This window comes from Pipistrellus kuhlii, unplaced genomic scaffold, assembly GCF_014108245.1.
Source record: "Pipistrellus kuhlii isolate mPipKuh1 unplaced genomic scaffold, mPipKuh1.p scaffold_m20_p_5, whole genome shotgun sequence".
In the NCBI taxonomy this organism is placed as follows: Eukaryota; Metazoa; Chordata; class Mammalia; order Chiroptera; family Vespertilionidae; genus Pipistrellus; species Pipistrellus kuhlii.
In genome coordinates this window covers 63402211-63418361 of record NW_023425551.1, presented here as the reverse complement: position 1 = coordinate 63418361, position 16151 = coordinate 63402211, and the positions used below count along the sequence as shown (strand labels likewise).

At 40.8% G+C, this 16151-nt stretch overlaps 1 protein-coding gene across 32 annotated transcripts in view; it reads right to left on the bottom strand.

The window, feature by feature from the left end:
- The window catches only part of DST (dystonin), a 419024-nt gene that overhangs the window by 87702 nt on the left and 315171 nt on the right, over nucleotides 1–16151 (bottom strand). For all 32 annotated transcript variants that reach the window (XM_045573100.1, XM_045573106.1, XM_045573103.1 and 29 more), the window contains 5 exons: nucleotides 15570–15811; nucleotides 14391–14520; nucleotides 10875–11074; nucleotides 9033–9528; nucleotides 5960–7431 (listed from right to left, as the gene is read on the bottom strand). In XM_045573100.1, the coding sequence (XP_045429056.1) occupies nucleotides 5960–7431; nucleotides 9033–9528; nucleotides 10875–11074; nucleotides 14391–14520; nucleotides 15570–15811 (2540 nt within the window). The remainder of the gene's footprint in view (nucleotides 1–5959; nucleotides 7432–9032; nucleotides 9529–10874; nucleotides 11075–14390; nucleotides 14521–15569; nucleotides 15812–16151) is intronic.

Sequence of the window (16151 nt, the reverse complement as noted above, 5' to 3'; positions counted from 1 at the left end):
GACACACCTTTAAGCAACTTTCCACATTCCTTAAGTTCATTTTCTAAGTATCCTTTTTATCTAAGGGGCCTGTGATAATGACGGTAGGTAATACAGTTGGATGCTTTTTAGGGGATCACTTTCCATTGGTAATACAGGATTATCCTGTTAACAACAGCTTAAAATTTTTTTTTAGAAAATCCTGTTATAAAACCTCCGGCTGGAACTGCCCTTAGAACACCTGTTTTCAGGCCCCAGTATTAAGTAAAAGAAGTTAAGAGAGGCTATGTAACATGGAGAGTCGCAGCATTAATCAGCAGCAAACATGGAAAAAGGACCCACGTTGCCGGTGCCCTTTGGACAAGGCTTTCGGAGCAGTATGGGATATTCCCATGTGATGGGAAAGAGGGCATCTATGCTGTGCAGGTGACAATATGAGGTGTTAGTAATACTACGAAGAGGACTGGCTCCAACTCTCAGTAGCTTCGTGTGGTCTCTGCTTCAGTGGGGCTCTCTTTAGCCCATCACCTGTGATATTCCTTCTTCCCAGAATCTTATGTGCCGCTTGGATGTAGCTGATTAAATAATGTGATCTTCCTCTAAAGCCCAGGTATCAAGTTGCAGTTTCTGTAGGGAACATATTTTCACCTTTAAAAATAACAGAGGGGGGTATCACACAGCTTCCTTGCTAATATACTCTCATTAACAAAAAACAAAAAAACAAAAAAACAAAAAAAAAATCCAGCCAAGTAAGAATCCCCCCCCCCCCCTTCAACAGAAACCTCTTCTGTAACAGCTCTATTTAATTTCCCCCTGCTCTCAACAAAAATGGAGAGCAATATATCATGGGCCTGCCTGTATATAACAATATGGGCACACTTAAAAACCGCTATTAAAGCATTTTTTGGACAGTGTTATCTTTAAAAATATGGTGATATCGCCCTAACTGGTTTGGCTCAGTGGACAGAGCATCAGCCTGTGGACTGAACGGTCCCAGGTTCAATTCTGGTCAAGGGCATGTACCTTGGTTGTGGGCACATCCCCAGTAGGGGGTGTGCAGGAGGCAGCTAATAGCTATTCTCTCTCATCGATGTTTCTAGCTCTCTGTCCCTCTCCCTTCCTCTCTGTAAAAAAATCAATAACATATATTTAAAATAAATAAATAAATAAATAAATAAATAAATATATGGTGATATCACAGAGGTTGTTTTAAAATCATTTAATAAGTGTCTTTAAAAGCTATTTGCATTTCAGCAAAAGTATTTACAAACAGTGCTGAAATTACTTGGCTTTTCCACCTCATGACACCCGGCATTTTAGTTCAGCCAGGATTCAAATAATGCTGCCAGGGTTAAACAGTGTCATCACCTGGACCAGAGAAAATTTATTACAGTTTAATTAGGTATGTGTCTTGGTCTTTGTGGTTTCAACTTGGCTTCAAAAATTCTCTGCTCTGTGTAATGCTATTTTCATTTTGAGGGGTGGGGGGCGGAATCTCCGGCTCAGTCAGACTTGCACCAGCGATGTGTTTTTATGTGGGAACAAAATGAATTGCTCTTGGGGCAGAAATAAACAGTAAGCAGGTTCTGAGCGGAGACTTTTTACCATGGCCTAGATAGAAGTGGGGAGGGGTGTATATTTAGCTACAATGTGACAGTACATGTGTGGTAAAACATCAAGTTTCTTTGATCTTCATTGAAATTAAATCAAATCAATATGGTGATAATGATTACTTCATGATAATGAGAAAATCTGATTGGCTGTTGATGACATCATGAGAACTGCCAGGACATGTTCCTTGTATATAGTTGGCTACATATGTCTTTGATAAATAAATAAAAAATGTGGAAACATTAATATTACTTAATAATGTAGCTTCGATTTGAAGATAATCTTGACCTAAGAGTTTTCAACAGGAGGTAGGGATAGGGGGAACCCCAAAGGACTTTTAGACTTTCTGCCTCAGAATTTACGAAAGTGTGCAAACAATCTAATGTAATAAGAGCAAAGTGTAAATAGGAAGATGGTACTGTGAGTTACCAACAGTAATAGAAAACACCTCGCATGTCACACATTTTAGTCCAATGACTAATACTTAGAAGTAGAAAAACCTATGGCAAATGGAACTTACACAATCACAATAGTTTAAAAACTTGAAGCTAACTCAAAAGGTAACACCAATCTATTTTTGACACTTGGAATAGTTTTTGCTGACAGTGAGTTAGGACATGTGGTTCAGAAGAGCATTTATTTTTAATCATTATGTCTGGGTTGGTATCTTAAACATGAGTTAATTTTGTCCTTTCAAGGATATTAACTGTTATTTCTTAGGTTGAATTTGGGGGAGGGAGATAATGGTAGCAGAGAAAGTCTGTCCTACCTACTTTGAATAATCCATTAAGTTACTAGCAAATAAAAGGCACTCCATACTGAGTAACTGGGTAATAGCTATTATTTAAGTTTTAGTCCAACTCTAAAGGTAGTTTATTTTTTATTATTAAAAATTATTGTAAGATTTTATCTGTGACATTAGGCGAGGCTAAATCTACCAAAAAGAGTAACGGGGGGAAAATATTTTGAAGTCTAAAAGAAAAATAGACTTTAAAAACCCAGTAACTTCAGTGCTTTTCTGTTCTATTTGTAGAAATTAGAATAACTAGTAGTTTGCTATTTTTTAAGCAAACTACTGGTTTTTCACTCAATACAAATCATTCCACTTAATGTCTATGCCCTACAGAAACTAAATTAAGATCTAAATTGTAAACTAATTTATCACTTAAGATATAATCACCAGGACAATGAAAGGTCTGATTTCTCCTGTTGGTGGCAATCACCACCATCACCATCACAGCATCTACATATCAGTTTCTAAGACAATTTCATACATATTTATCCCATGTTCTCATAGCAGCCTGTTATAAAACACGTTCCTCCAGTGGATGTATCTGATGCTTTGGATTCAAATGAACAATGGCTGGTTACTCAGGCCGCCAAATAAGGTTACAGCAAAGCGGATCTGAACATCTCCCAGAAAAAATAACAGATGTGCAATGTGATAAACATCCAGGCTCTCACGCTCACTGCATGTGTGACCTTGGGCAAGTCACAGAACCTCTCTGGATCTCAGCTTCCTTAGAATAAAATGGGGATAATAACAGCACCCACATCTCCTGATTGTTAACAGGATTAAAGAGAGTTTAGAAAAAGGCTTGACACATCAGTGTTAGCTGTGGTTAATGCTCCTTTTCTAGAGCACGCAGGCCCGAGTGTGTACACACACACACACACACACACACACACACAAATAAACAGAACTAGTGAATGTATAAATTACCAAATTATTTACCATAATAATACTCTTTTTTACATTAGTTTGTTTTGTTAATCTTCATCCAAGGATTTTATTTTTTAAGAGAAAGTGGAAGGGAGGGAGAAGAGAGAGAGAGCTAAAACGTTGATGTGAGAGAGACACATCAATTGGTTGCCTCCTGCACATGCCCCCAGTGGGGGCCAGGAATCAAACCTGCAACCCAGGTACATGCCCTTGACTGGGAATCAAACCCATGACCTTTTGGTGCACAGGCCAATGCTTTACCACTGAGGCACACTGGCCAGGGCACTAGACTATATTAAATGCAGATGATCTGTCCACTTGGAAACTTTTAGTTGAATCACTGGGTCTCAAGACATTGGTGGTATATCATTATATTTTTTTTATTAGTGAATGTCATTAAAACCAATCAACTCCCTCTGAAGATACCAGGGAACAGACTGACGTAGCACCCTAAGTGGTTTATTTTTCTTCACAATCGAATACAACAATCTCTGTAACCACTGACGGTAATGATGCTAAATTTAGTACTTTTCCATTTGCAAAACACTTTCAGTGCAGTGGTGAGAGGACTCCTGTTTCTTGCTTTTTCTCACTTTCAAAAGAATTCTCTCAATGGAGAGCCACATTTCCCACCACCCTCAGGCAGCAGCTCCATTTTTGCCCATTTTCTTACAGATAGTTGAAGTAGTGGAGAGAAATGAAGAAACTTATTTGTTTGTTTTTCAATACAAATTTACATAAAATCTAGAGAAATGAAAATGTTTCACTAAGGCACTAAGCATGCTTAAATTTCCTGAGTAAAAAGACAGCTTGGTTACTGTCACTTATGCTTTCAAGTTTTGCCTGAGTTCTTCAGAAAAGTCCGATGTTCTCTCAGAGGAGACTCACCCCTCCTCAAGCTCTTCCCCCAGGCTGAGAGGCAGCAACTGCCACAAAGCTTGGCTTTTCTCACACAGAATCCTCTCATATGAAGTCTCCATGTTGCAAATCAGAAATATGGAAGTTTGATGGAGTAATGAAGAAAGTAATGTCAACAGTAGATAATTTTCTTCACCTTAAGAATCAAGATCTAAATTCAGAATCAAGATGTTTAAGCCCTGAAGGTACGGGGCTTCTAAGGCACTTTATAAACAGCAAATAACCATAATGGGGGGAGGGGAGAGTGAGGAGGAGGAGGAGGAAGGAGGAAGGAGGAGGAAGAGAAGAAAGTAGGAGGAGAAAGAAGAAGAAAAGGAGAAAATGAAGTTATTCTGAAGTTTTCAAAACTCAGTCACCTTGATACTGTTATTAAGGATGAACAAGGGAAACACTGTGTCAAATATAACAGCACAGAATTTGGAAGTCCACTTCATTTACATTCACTTCTTTTTTTTTTTAATTTTTTTTAATATATTTTTTTTATTGATTTTGTACAGAGAGGAAGGGAGAGAGATAGAGAGCCAGAAACATCGATGAGAGAGAGTCATCAACCAGCTGCCTCCTACACACACCCCACCGGGGACGCGCCCGCAACCAAGGTACATGCCCTTGACTGGAATCGAACCCGGGACCTTCCAGTCCCCAAGCCGACACTCTATCCATTGAGCCAAACCGGTCTCGGCTACATTCACTTCTCATGGGAAACAATTTAGGCTTTGCAAATTGTTTTTATTTGGTCTTATTTTACCCTTTATGTGCTAATGGTGGGGCTTATCCCCACCCTAGTCTCTACTGGAAAGTAAGACACGCCTCATCAATAGGACAGGGCATGTGCCCACAGCACAAATTCATAAGTCCCATGCAGCAAATGCTTGCTATTTCAGACCTTCTCCGTGCAGGGAGGAACATAGCTTTGCCCCCTGGTGAGATGCCACTTCTGTGCTTCCTATCATAAATGAGGCCCATTCTTGTGACACCGCACCCGGCCGACCATGTTTACCTCATGTTCCCTTCCTCAAGCATCACTGAGCGCTACCAAGCGGCAGACATTCCTCAGCTCCGAGGAGCCTACTGTCCAATCAAAGAATGAATGATTTCCTCCTAACCCGCTGGGGCAATGCACCCAAGATCTTTGTTCTATAAAACCAGGATTACAACAAGGAACCCTACTCTTTAAAAACATGAACTCTTGGAAGTAAAAAAAAAAAAAAAAAAAAAGTTTACAAAATGAAATTCAATTAAGAAGGATAAGAAGACCATAAAAAAAAAAAAAAAAAAAAAAAAAAAGGAAAGGGCAGGAAAAGCCTATAATTCACCATTAAAGAAAATGCTGGGAGACAAACACGAAGAGAACAAGCTTTCATGTACAGGAATGGCCCCGGCAGCAGAGTTCAAAACACAGTTCTGGCCCCTCCAGATGTCAGCCGTGAATGAGATCATTAACAGACTCCATGATGTCAGGTTCAGCCTTTGTAGAAACGTGCTGGGATGCTCCAAGCACTCTTTTGAACTCTTTGTATCATCTCGGGCCTTATCCTATGAGGGCTCAAACCCCCAGGAAGCTTGAAACGCCCCTCCCCCATGGGCCTGGATATAACCCCATTTATGCTCCAACACCGCGTGGCAGTCATATGACAAGGTTCTACAAGAGAGACCATCTCCTTTCAATAGCAATGAGAAATGCCTTATAATAATAAAAGTGCTCAGTAAAAATGAAGAATTCCCTACCTTGAACACATTAAGCTGCTGGTTGATGGTCTCTGTTTCCATAGCGACGGGGCCTTGAGACTCCTCATGTTCTTCGGCCTTCTGAAGCAGAGTAGAGAATTCCTTCAATTTGCTGTAGAAATCGCCGAGACGCTCAATTGTCCCTTCTACCTGCTCTTCTCTGGCTTGTGCTCGGTCCAGCAACTTCTTGCACTGTTTGCTCAGAGCCTCCAAGTCCCTTTTGATTCCCACGAGGTCAGGAGAGGTTTCTTCCGTGGCCAGCATCAGCTTGCAGGTTTTGTTGGCATTGTCGTTGCTAGCTATGAGGGCTTCTAGTTTCTTTAGGAAGGCCGTAATAGCCTCCTTCTGCTTTTGTAATGTGTCTACATCTCTCCCCACGGGGGCCATGCTGTCCAGTTCATCATCAAACTCTGCAAACTGGGAAAACATTTCCCGGATGGTATTCTGGAAATGTCCAATGCCCTGAAGCTTGGTTTCTAAGAAGGAACACTTCTCATCAACCTGCTGACTTAGGACATTATGCTCCTGAGCTACGGTTTCTGCCTGCAATAAAACATCAGAGGCGCCCTTTGAGTCGGAGGCCTCTGCCACAAGGTCCCGTGCAAGGCCTTTGGCCAAATCTACCTGTTGCTTCAAGGCCTGGAGTGATTTTTGCTGAGTCTGCAGCATGGTCAGGTATTTGCTACTGTAAGCCTGGGGTCCCAGAGAATCATGGACCTCCAGCTGCTCCTTTGCACACTGGAGCTGCCTCTTCGCTTCTTTGGACACTTCTTGAAATTCTTTAAACTTCTGGGCCATGTTCTCCAGAGAGAATTTCTTAGTGTGAAGTTGTTCAGTGACCATGTCTACCTTCTGGTTCAGTGATTTGTTCTCATCTGTTACCACCTCTTTGTCTGTCTCACAGACACTGAGCAAGCTGTTAGCTGCGTTGTTCAGCAATTCCACCATCCCGAAGTGTTGGTCCATCTCCTTCTGCAGAGACTTTAGCTTGGCAATAGACTTCTCTGTTTCAGCAGGATCCAGGTAAAACTTGATCTCCTCCAGGTTACTTTGACATTTGTCTATCCAGGGCCGGAGAGTCTCCACGTGTTCTTTATGCTTGAGGGCTTTCCCCAAGCAATCTTTTACCTTGTCTTCTCTTTCTTTCACCTGCTTATTAAATCCATCCCAATGGGTTTTAATTGTGTTCAGTTGTGACTGTAAGGCTGCCTTCTCAGACCCTTGTGTTTCTAATAACAGCTTCTCGCCTTCCTCAATGGCTTTTTCATAAATACTAGACTGAGTAGTCAACGTTTTATTAAAGTCTTCCTGATCTTTCATTAAGGATTCCAAGACATCGAGTTTAGCTGATATTGGCTGAGACTTGTTTAGTTCCGCCTTCTTTGTATCCAGCCACGCCTGAAACTCTCTAGACATCTGCTGAAACTGATGAGAGCTGGCACAGGCCAACTGAAGGTGCTGGACATGATTCTCTAAAAATGAAATGACAGGCATGTTTATTTTACATCAAAATGCTGATTTAATCTATGAGAAGCCAAAAAGGAAAATCACCAAATACGTGTACAGGACTATCTAACAGCTAGCGTTTTCTCCTCACTGACTATAAGAACTACAAGTGAGCACAAGTTATCGACAAAGAGGGTAAAGGGAGCCAGAGGTAGGGGCAACATCAACAAAAAGACAATGGGGGGGGGGGGGGGAATGATGGGAATCAGGAACACTGCGGAAAGGTGCAGGGTGGTGGAGGACAGGCAGAGGACAGTCACGTGCTGTCTGCTCTGCGAGGTCCTCTCCATTCCAGGAAGTGGAAGTGACAGCTGCTCACAGTTCCAAGAATGCTGATAAGGAATCCATCTCTTATCAAATATGACTGCTTCACTTCTCTGACTTGTACGTTATCATAGAGACAATATAATGAAGCCCATAGGAACAGCGTGGGTTTGGGTCTCACCTCAGTCTCTCTGGACCTGGGGAACCCTGGGCTAAGGATTAACCTCTAAGCCTCATTTCCCCCAGATGTAAACGGGCAACATTCGTAAAAGCTGTTGTGGCCCTTGAGGGACAGTACGTAAGTTCTTAGCTTAATGCCTGTATTTATAAAAATGTCCATCGTGCCCTAACCGGTTTGGCTCAGTGGATAGAGCGTTGGCCTGCAGACTCGAGGGTCCCAGGTTCGATTCTGGTCAAGGGCATGTGTCTTGGTTGCGGGCACATCCCCAGTGGTAGGTGTACAGGAGGCAACTGATCGATGTTTCTCTCTCATCGATGTTTCTAACTCTCTATCCCTCTCCCTTCCTCTCTGTAAAAAATCAATAAAATATATTTTAAAAAATAAATAAAAGTGTCCATCGCAGTAATAATCATAATCTCAATAGCTAATATTATCCATATGATGTCAAAGTAAATGAGTAAGCCTAGCTGATGTGATCAGCAAACAAATTCAATCAGTTAAAAAGTATGAACGGAGTCTTTACTCGGCTGCAAGACACCTTGTTACTTTTCAGGCAGGACAGACAGAGCAGGTGAGTATGCTCTTCCCAGGCAGGCCCCTCTGACCCCAGGCCCTCCCTGCTGCTGCTTGGGACAAGCCCTGGTCCCCACGCCATGGAATCGGGGCCACAGGAGGCGAGAGGGAAGCAGAGCCCCACACTTCTCTTTCACACATTCCTCTGGAAAGGTGAATGTCTGACAGAGTCAGACAAAAATCACTGCCGATGAGAAAATAAGGAAACCCCTTTTTTCTCATCGGTGACACAGGTGTGTCACACGGCAACAATATTTACGTCTTCTAAAAATCAAAGTGGAATATAGGAAATGTGAACGGGCCTTCCTTCGTTAGGTGGATTTTGCCAACACTGTCCCTCCACTGTCTGCGTGGAACGACCCTCACTGTGTGTGTCCTTGGACACACCTGCTCTCCACACACACTCGTGTGAGCGGCCTCCTCTTCACATATGCTCCCGATGGGGACAGATTCTCTCTAGGATCCCAGGTTCCTGGCAATAGCTAAGGAATAGGCCACCTAAGATCTCTATTTCCAGGAAATGGGTGTGTGAAAAGAAGAGAGACAAACCTGCTCTCTGTTCAATATCCTTGAATGACTTTAAGATGCCTTCTAGCTGCCTACTGAGTTCTGCCTTCAGGTACTCCTCTTTAACCAGCGCTGACAGCTCCTCACAGAGGGCCTGGGCCGCTTGTATCTGCTTCGCCTCCTGCTCTATTTCCTGCTTCATTTTCTGGGCTGTTTCCAACTGCTGGCTCATAGCGTCAGGGTGCGTGCTCACGGCCACACTGCTGCTGAGTTTGTCATCCAAATCCCCCAGTTTATCAGAAAGGCTTCTCAGCAGGCTTTGATACCGGGTGCTTTTGACAATGGCTTGGTCGATCCAGTCACATCTGTCACTCAACTGTCCTGTGAGGCTGTCCCATTTCTGGGTCACAGCTGCCAGCTGCTCTCTCACGATCCCGTGGAAGGCAGGGTGTTCACCAGGTCGGCTCAGGATGCCCTGGCCCGCTGCCGTGAGCTGCTCATACTGAGGTTTCCGGGTATCAAACTCTTGCAGCAGAATCTAAGGTAAGAGGAAATGAGGGTAAATAAACACTCAAGTCATGGAATAATTAAATGCAGAAAACACAGCTCTAAGTTTCTAAAAAGACAGAAATGCTACTTACTTCTCTAGTTTTTTCTTTTTGAGGGTTAGCTACTGCTTTCCTACTTTTGATTTTGAGGGCAGTGCCATTACCTTAAAGTAAAGTAATCCAAAAAGCTCTGGTACTTCACAGAGATACCAAAATAAGGTCCCCCAAAGGGGAAAACAAGGCAGATAAATATTTTCAGCAGTCTGGGCAAAAGGAACAAAAATTCATGTACGAATTTTCATATAAAAGGAAAATACTGCTATTGGACAAATTCCCACCGCACTAACCCAGATTTGTTGTTTTTCTCTTTGTAGGATTTAAAAAAATTATAGCATTTTACACCAACGGGGTTAGACTAGATTAACTCATGTTGCATTGATTTACAAAGGTTTCTTTGAACGTAAGATTTATTGACAGTCTTTATAATCATGGTTTTAAATCATGTTGCTCAGAATGGTCTCTCATAAAATGAGAAGACCCAAACATTTTATTTTTCTTTAGTACAATATTTTATCTATCTCTGAGAGACTCCCAGGATTGGGGGCGATTACTTCTCCCTAAATGTTTATGCACAGCTTTTGTTTCCATCCTCTTCACATGGCAGATGTACATGGATTTGTATCTTTCAAGTTCAGGGCCAGCCTCTCTGCTCTAACACCACTCCTCACCCGTACAGAAATCTCAACCCCAACAGAGCTTCTGTGATTCCAGCAGACTTAAATGTTATGGATGTTTTATCCCTTGTGGATTTATTCACTTCTAATTAGTCTAGTCTAACTAACCCCCTGGGTTTCAAGGTTCCCTCTCAGCTTCCCTTATTCTTTCTCCTCTTATTCAGTTTCTTCCCCTCCACACTCCCATCCCATCAAGACTGTATTGCATGAAGTTTACAAGTTTCATTATCATGCTCAAAATAAACAAAACCTCAAAGGAGGCATTTCTAAACAATAAAAAGCATTTACTAGCTTCTCATAAAAAAATGTTATTACTTATACAATCACATTAACACTTCAAAGATGGCCCATTGTAACAGGGTCTGGGCAAACCATAATCCATATGAAATGATCAAGGGTCTTAACCCACCCCTGGGCTCAGTAGGCTATTCTGTGATGCCTCCCAGCTTTCGTCCTTTGGGGTTTATCATTAACCTCAGGATGGTATCTTAGGGGCATTGGAGACATTACAAACACACTCCACAGCCCTGAAAGCACATACTCTCCAAAGCTAATCTATTTGTAATGAAAACATTTGTCTTGTTAAGTCAAGTAATACTCACCTGCACCTGCTGCTTTTGTGTGTTCAGCATATTTGGGTCAATGGACAAGGGCCCAAGAACACTGATCATCAGTTCTTTTTCCACAAGCCACTGTTTTAACTGAGCCTCTCCGGTCTGGAACTGAGTTAGATTGTTAGAGGATTCTTCCAGTTTTTGTTGTCTATCAACTGTCAATTGATTGAGTTCTTGCCACTTAGAGTCTGAAAGAAGACAGAAAACTGGTGTTTGGTTCTTATACATTTAACATGATTATATCAAAGAAGACTCCAGGATGTGACTCAAAATGTAATTGCTATCACTCTGCATTTGTAACTTTTCTTACAGAGCTGATTAAAGTCTAAACTAAGAGAATTGCATTTATTGATACAGATTTTATGGCCCTGATGGTTGTCTGTGAACTGAAGTAAGAGGAAAGTAAATGTGAATCTGATGTTAGAAGATAACACAGAATATGGAATATTCCTTACAGCAAACAAGATCTTGAGCTCCCTCATTCCTTCTAGAAGTTCTCTAGAGTCTGTTAATCCAACTATAATATAACTGACCTGCTAGAACAGTGGATATTAATTCTTTCATTTAATAATTAAATCTCCAATGATCAGTTCTAGGCAAGTGATTCCCATTTTTAAAAAATTTTTAATTTTATTTATTGATGAGAGAGAGAGAGAGAGAGAGAGAGAGAGAGAGAGAGAGAGAGAGAGAGAGAGAAAGAGAGAGAGAGAGAGGGAGAGAGAGAGAGAAACATCAATTTGTTGTTCAACTTATTTGTGCATTCATTGGTTGACTCTTATAAATGCCCTCAGCGGCGATCAAACCTGCAACCTTGGCGTATCGGGATGACACTAATTCAGCTTCTCAGCCAGTGCCGTGACCCTAAAATTTTTATATCTGCACTCAATCATCCTCTTCTATTCAAGTTGCATGTAAGTAACCAGATGCTTGAAAAGTACACTAAGAAATCTCACTAATTCGTTAAACTCAACATTAAGAAAACACCAAAACCTCATTACTTGACTGTGGTGATAAACAAACAATATAATATACAGATGATGTATCATAGAATTATACATTTGAAACCTATGTAATCTCATTAACCAATGTCACTCCAATGCATTTAATGAAAAAAAAAATTTTAAACTCACTATGCTCCTATCAAAATTTGTGGACTTTTCTGACTTGTATATTTATTTCAAAGGTTATTCTCTCTCTGCCATGTCCCTGAGATGCAATAATTCAGAATGTTATTTTATGACTCTCCTATATCATTTGTCCTAAAACCTCAAACCCATCCTTTACATTTCCAATGCCTTAATTCCATTTTGGTCCTCACCATGGTTTGCCTAGAGACCAGTGTTTCTCAAATTTTAGCTGCATTAAAGTCACCTGGAAGGATGATTACCACAGGTTGCTGGGCCCACCCCCAGAATTTCTGATTCAGGAGGTCTGACATGGGGGCTGAAATTTTGCATTTCTAACCTGTTCCCGAGTGCTGCTGCAGCTGCTGCTCCCAGGAACATACTATGAGAACCTCTGAAATGACCTAAACTGAGGCTCGAGAGACACATGAGACTCTTTGGCCCCCTGAGTATGGCTCTTCCACAAAATACCACGTGTGGGCGCTCACGTACAGTGCCATTTAAACTTCTGTGCATAGGCACAGAAGTCGGTTTTCAGCTCTCAAAAGAAATTTCAATCGTTGTACTGTTTGATATTTGGCTCTGTTGACTAATGAGTCTGCCGACCACTGATCTAGACTACCAGTCTCCTAACTATTTTCCCTGCCATTAGTGTTTCTCAGCTGCAATGCATTTGGTTCTACAATAATTTCTCTCTCAAAAAAAAAAAAAAAAAAATTAATCACTTTTACATATGTCACTTCCTAGGCTAAAATGCTTGAATAATTAACTCCTCACCACAGATGATAAAATCTGAAGACCTCTGCTTGACATTCAGGGCATTCTTCCACAAAATGACCCTTGTCTACTAATCTTAGAGGGGTTGTACTTCAAGATGAATCCTCAGATCCAGCCCTGCTGATCTTAACCAATATCATCAAACTGGCTTCTACTCACACAGCCCCATACTGGCATACTCTACCTCCTCTCCATGTATTCCAGGTATACCCTTCCTTCCCACGCCTCTGGATTTTACCCTCTGTTAGGAAACTGTTCCTGTTCCTGTCCCAACCCCCTCCCCCGCTCGCCCAGCCCCTCCTGATGGCCTGCTCCTGAAGCCAAGTTATTGACCAGCACTGGAACACAATAGTCCCTCAATAAACATTCACTGAAGGACAGAATTGGTTGATTTGATGGATTTTCTCATCTAACATACCATATAATAAAGGCCTGATTTTAATAGACCCCTCCCCAAAATCCTGTCTAATGGCATCATTCTATAGGGCACGTTGTAGTCACACAGTCTGACAAAATCATAATGCAATCAAAACAATAAATTGAGAGGAAGAAATATCTAAATCTTATCAGGAAACTTTTTTGAAATACACATTCTTCACTCCACCCCTATTGTAAAATCGTAATAATATTCCCCCAAGTAGCTCTGATATCCCAGGTGAGAGCCACTGAATTAGGGACAGTTTATTATAGGGCAACAGGACTCTATCATTGGATTCAATACACCGTTGAACATTAAGGTCCCTTAGGATAATGAAAACACACCGATTTCTAACTATATCACGGCATATCTGAGTCTAATCTTTAAATAAAAATAATGGGATGATGGAAAGTAAAATTATACTTATTATCATCAAAGCAAACACACAGCACTATGTGTCAGGTACTCTTCATCTGTGCTGTACACACACTAACTCACTGAATTCTGAAAAGTGATTCAATGCAGTGGGAAAACTGGTATCATTGTCTTACACTCGTTTTCCATATTGTTATAATGAACAGGGGTGATAAGATAATTAGGCTTGTGAAGATTCTTCACCTAGGAGAAAGAGTTTATATAGGGGCAGGACAACTCTGGAGGATAGGGGAGGATAACTCTGGAGGCCAAACCATGAGACTTCTGTGGGGAGCTCCTTTTTCATGCTGGTTGGGAAAGAGAACAAGAGCATAATGTGGGAGTCCCAAAGGGAACCCCGGGGAAGAGAAGGGAGCCTACCTTTTTTTTAGACAAATAAACTAAAAGGAACATTTCAATTAAAATATAATACAGTATAAACAATTAGAAGCACCAAAAATCTAGTAACAAATAAGCAATAATGAAAACATGATATTCAACACACAGCATGTTATTAACTAGCATCTACCTTCTTCATAAAAAATAAATTTAATCACCGTGTTTAGCAAAAATCCAAAAGAGACCCACCAGATAAAATAATGCCAAGTTAGCACAATTTAATTTGAAATGACACTTTTACATACGCAAAAATAGACTGTGAAACTGTCAAATAAGTGAGGCTGTTGGATAAATGTTTTTTGATAAAGATTAGGATTGGGGGGGGGGGGGAGACTGAGCTTCTGTTCATGGAGTCGGTGTAACATAACATACCTATTTCTGTCAACGTCTGTTTCCATTTGGAGGCCTCAGGAGTGTCTGGGTTCTCCTCCAGCAGCTCTGTCAATTTGTCTTTCATCTCCTGCACCTTGTTTACATTCTGTTTCAGTTCTGCCTCAAATGACTAAGAAGGAGGGGAAAAAATTAAGTAACTGCATTAAAGTACGTCTACTACATCAAAAGACAAGAACACAATTACAATAGGGAACGTTTTCTCTAGCATGACCAAAAGAGGAGAAATTCCACCGTGAAATGCTGAAGCGGGTGAGGACCTGGATTCAACAGGGTCTTTCCTTTCCTGCTCCTACTAGTCTTCAATGATCTGACAAAGGAATCCCAAAGAGAAACACTATCGCTACAGAGATAACGACTCATCCCCATTACCTAGTAAGATTTTCATATTTTTCTGAAACAACTCCTTTTGGGAAAAAAGGTGACATCACAAAGATTGAAATTAACAAGATAATCGGACGTGGAGATGGGCAAAGGACAGGAAATGGGGTCGGGGAGAGACTTTGCTCGAGGTGATGGGTACACGATACAGTGTGCAGATGATGTTTTGTTGAAACCTGTATGGTTTTGTGAACCAATGTCACCCCAATAAATTCAATAAAATAAAATCCTTAGCAGATGAATCAAACACCTGGTGACAAAGACTGCCAGATATGAGAATGTGCTAGTAAATAAACATTTTTATGGACAATACAATATAGAGTTCAAATATAGGTTAGAGTTTGTAGACATTTTTGCCATCATCGCCTCACTGTAAAACTGTTTTCCCAGTATGGACAGTTGTAGAAAGAAATACTGTCTATGAAAGAATAGGGAAGCATGACCTCCCCTATTTCATACTAGACAGAACAGATCCCTAATACACCTAGCCCTTACATAAATCTTTCCCAATAGCTGACGGGTTAAAATCCCAGACTTAAACTGATTTAAAGGTGGCAACGCTGCTTATACCCAACAGTTCACTCATCTTTATAATGTCTGTGTGCAAAAATAGGTGATTGGTGTAATCAATCTCTACATAAAGGCGCATTAAAAAAACTGGCCAATTATTTGCTGAAGTTTATGGAGCAAGAAATCAGAACAGGCCTCCTGAACACCAGGGCTCACTTCTGAACACCAATCTGTTCTCTTTCGTGTCTTCAGGAAGTCTCCAGCACATACCTTATTCTGCTCAACTTGGGTCTTCACGGCTTCGGTATCTGTAGGTGTAGGTGCCTGATGCCATTTTGCTGCAGTTTTGTTCATCTTCTGTAACCACTGCATCATTGCACTTGATTCTTCCTGAGCCTTCTGCAATTTGGTGATTTTAGTACTCAGTTCGGCTATTTTGTCCTTAAGTAGGAGGCCAAGATCTTCATAACTGTGGCTTATGTCAGTCATGTCTTTTTTAATAGATGTTAATCCTAAGAATAAGAAAAAATATTACATTTTTAGGACTCGTTTTCAAGATGTTTAGAGAAGAGCTCTAGAAAGAAATGTTGGCTTTATATGATATTCCCCTCTACTTTGTTAATATTAAGCCTATTATGATCAAGTGATAGAATTTTAGAAGTAAAAGGTTAGATAATCTTATAATGCTATTTAGTGACAAATAATTTAGGGATATTACATAATACAAGTGGAATGAAACAGATATTTTAATTAGAATAAAAAACCAAAACCATGAAATATTACTTATTAATTATTCAGGCATCAAACTCAAGGAAGTAGCTTAAATAATATGTCAAGTGGCAAAATAGCACA